Source organism: Procambarus clarkii, chromosome 63 (assembly GCF_040958095.1).
Source record: "Procambarus clarkii isolate CNS0578487 chromosome 63, FALCON_Pclarkii_2.0, whole genome shotgun sequence".
Taxonomy (NCBI): domain Eukaryota; kingdom Metazoa; phylum Arthropoda; class Malacostraca; order Decapoda; family Cambaridae; genus Procambarus; species Procambarus clarkii.
The window spans coordinates 19,055,934-19,060,041 of NC_091212.1; the positions used below are offsets into that span (position 1 = coordinate 19,055,934).

Below are 4,108 nucleotides of genomic sequence, written 5' to 3' on the forward strand. Positions count from 1 at the left end.
CCACCACCAGTAACATCATCACCACCACCAGTAACATCATCACTAACATCATCATCACCACCACCACCAGTAACATCATCACCACCACCACCAGTAACATCACCTTCTTCCTCTCCCGCTTCCCACTGACGTTTTCCTCGATCTCATTAGACTCTGTGTTGAATCTAACTTTTTCTCTTTCAACGGTAAATATTACACTCAACCTTTCGGTGTGGCTATGGGTTCCCCTCTCTCCCCTGTTCTTGCTAATTTCTACATGGAATACTTCGAAACTGTTCTTCTTCCTTCTATTGATACTCGTCCCTCTCTCTGGCTTCGCTATGTTGATGACATTTTTGCTTTATGGCCTCATGACCTTAATCTTTTCCAGCCTTTCCTCGCCTCTCTTAACAATCTGGCTCCTTCTATCCATTTCAAAGTTGAGTGGGAATTTAATTCCCTCCTTCCTTTTCTTGATGTTCATGTTCACAGCTCTGTGTCTGGGTTCTCTTTCTCTGTCTACCGTAAACCCATGCATAGTGGCATGTGCATTCACTTCTTTTCCTACCATCCTCCTTCTGTTAAGAAAAGTGTCCTCGTCTCTCTCTTCCTCCGCGCTCTACGTATCAGCGACCCTCAGTTTCTTGATTCTGAAATTGCCTTTATCTACAAATCATTCTCTCGCCTTGGTTACTCTTTGCATTTCATCAACTGTGCCCACTCTCAAGCTAAACAAAATTTCTTTCATCCTAAACCTGCTTCCAACACTAGTAGCACTGTACTATGCCTTCCCTTCATATCTGAACTCAAAACTTTTACCAATACCTTTCGTCCTCTTGACATTAAACTCGCCTTTCGACAAACTAACACACTTCGTAGCCATCTAGTTCACACTGCTCCTCCTGCTTCTAATGCTGCTGGTGTCTACTCTATTTCCTGTTCATCTTGTCCTCTCCAATACTTTGGCGAAACTGGCCGTACACTGAATGACAGACTTAAAGAACACAAGAGAAGTGTTAAGTCAGCAGACACTAACAATGCTCTCTTCTGTCATGTGAGGGATTCTAATCATCCCATTGATTGGTCTTCCTCGAAAATAATCTTTCCTGCCTCTACTCTACACAGACGCCGTCTTGTTGAATCTCCTCTAATACACAACCTTCCCAACATGAACTTGAGTCCTGACTTTGTTGCTGTGGACTCTTCCCTTTCACAGTATATACTCAAATGCTCTAATCTTTCTAACAAACGTGACCTTACATAAGCTTACCCTTTCCATTTACCTTTCTTTCCCTTTCCTTTCTTTCTCTTTTCTCTCTTTTTTCTGTTCATTGTCTTCTCCTATGTTCCCTCGCTTTCCTCTTCTCATTATTTTCTCCTTCTCTTTCGGTGGTTATAATAGGAACTGCCTCGTATGGGCCAATAGGCCCTCTGCAGTTCCTACTACTAGCCCCTCTACTACACCTTACTTTGCTCCTCAGCTCTCTCTTGCCTATTTATTGCCTGTCTCCACTTCCTCATCACAATCGACTTGAGAATGGTCCAGGACGGACCGAAACGTCGTCGTCCCTTCACCTTCTAGTTTGTGGTCTGGTCATCATACTTTAGCCACGTTATTGTGACTCATCGCCTGCATCACCACCATCAGTAACAACATCACCACCACCATCACCAGTAACAATATCACCACAACCACCAGTAACAACACCACCACCAGTAACAACATCACCACCACCACCAGTAACAACATCACCACCACCACCAGTAACAACGTCACCACCACCAGTAACAACATCACCACCACCACCAGTAACAACAACACCACCACCATTAACAACATCACCACAACCACCACCAGTAACATCACCACCACCACCACCAGTAACAACATCACCACCACCACCAGTAACAACACCACCACCATTAACAACATCACCACAACCACCACCAGTAACAACATCACCACCACCAGTAACATCACCACTACCACCAGTAACAACATCACCACCACCACCAGTAACAACATCACCACCACCAGTAACAACATCACCACCACCACCAGTAACAACATCACCACCACCACCAGTAACAACATCACCACCATCACCACCAGTAACAACATCACCACCACCACCAGTAACAACATCACCACCACCACCAGTAACAACATCACCACCACCACCAGTAACAACATCACCACCACCAGTAACAACATCACCACCACCACCAGTAACAACATCACCACCACCACCAGTAACATCACCACCACCACCAGTAACAACATCACCACCACCACCAGTAACAACATCACCACCATCACCAGTAACATCACCACCACCACCAGTAACAACATCACCACCACCACCAGTAACATCACCACCAACACCAGTAACAACATCACCACCACCACCAGTAACATCACCACCACCACCAGTAACAACATCACCACCACCACCAGTAACAACATCACCACCACCACCAGTAACAACATCACCACCACCACCAGTAACAACATCACCACCACCACCACCAGTAACAACATCACCACCACCACCAGTAACAACATCACCACCACCACCAGTAACAACATCACCACCACCACCAGTAACAATATCACCACCACCACCAGTAACATCACCACCACCACCACCACCAGTAACAATATCACCACCACCAGTAACATCACCACCACCACCACCAGTAACAACATCACCACCACCAGTAACAACATCACTACCACCACCAGTAACATCACCACTACCACCAGTAACAACATCACTACTACCACCAGAAACATCACCACCACCACCAGTAACAACATCACCACCATCAGTAACAACATCACCACCACCACCAGTAACATCACCACCACCACCAGTAACATCACCACCACCACCAGTAACAACATCACCACCACCACCAGTAACATCACCACTACCACCAGTAACAACATCACCACCACCACCAGTAACAACATCACCACCACCAGTAACATCACCACCACCACCAGTAACATCACCACTACCACCAGTAACATCACCACTACCACCAGTAACAACATCACCACTACCACCAGTAACAACATCACCACCACCACCTGTAACATCACCACCACCACCAGTAACATCACCACCACCACCAGTAACAACATCACCACCACCACCAGAAACATCACCACTACCACCACCAGTAACAACATCACCACCACCACCACCAGTAACATCACCACCACCACCAGTAACAACATCACCACCACCAGTAACAACATCACCACCACCACCACCAGTAACATCACCACCACCACCAGTAACAACATCACCACAACAACCAGTAACAACATCACCACCACCACCACCAGTAACAACATCACCACCACAACAACCAGTAAACACGTCACCACCACCAGTAACAATATCACCACCACCACCACAACAACCAGTAAACACGTCACCACCACCAGTAACAACATCACCACCACCACAACCAGTAACAACATCACCACCACCACCACCAGTAACAACATCATCACCTCCACTAGTAACAACATCACCACCAGTAACAACATCACAACCACTACCACCAATAACAACATCACCACCATCACCAGTAACAACATCACAACCACTACCACCAATAACAACATCACCACCACCACCAGTAACAACATCACCACCATTAACAACATCACCACCACCACCAATAACAACATCACCACCACCAGTAACACCACCACCAACATCACCACCACCACCACCAGAACCAACATCACCACCACAACCACCACCAGTAACAACATAACCACAACAGCAAGCAACAAGTAACAACACCACCACCACCATTAACAATATCACCACCACCACCAATAACAAGATCACCACCACCACCACCATCACCAGTAACACCACCACCAACATCACCACCACCAGAACCAACATCACCACCACCACCAGTAACACCACCACCAACAACAACATCACCACCACTACTCGCTAAGTAGACCAACGGGTCTGTTTTTCCTGACCACTAATGCCTTTGGTCATGGCATTTTGCGGTTTCGCTGGTTAAATCTGAATATATGAATGATATTGGCATTCATCGGATGGTTGAAATTGCTAATATTTATTTTGCA

General features: G+C 46.4%; 1 protein-coding gene across 1 annotated transcript in view; it reads left to right on the forward strand.

Annotated features, from left to right (window-relative positions):
* LOC138354531 (uncharacterized) overlaps positions 1–2,553 on the forward strand; it is a gene marked incomplete at its 3' end in the record, with an annotated part of 54,339 nt that extends 51,786 nt beyond the window's left edge. Inside the window, exon 4 of the mRNA XM_069308893.1 lies at positions 2,378–2,553. Coding sequence (XP_069164994.1) covers positions 2,378–2,553 — 176 coding nt within the window. The remainder of the gene's footprint in view (positions 1–2,377) is intronic.
* Between the last annotated feature and the right edge of the window lie 1,555 nt (positions 2,554–4,108).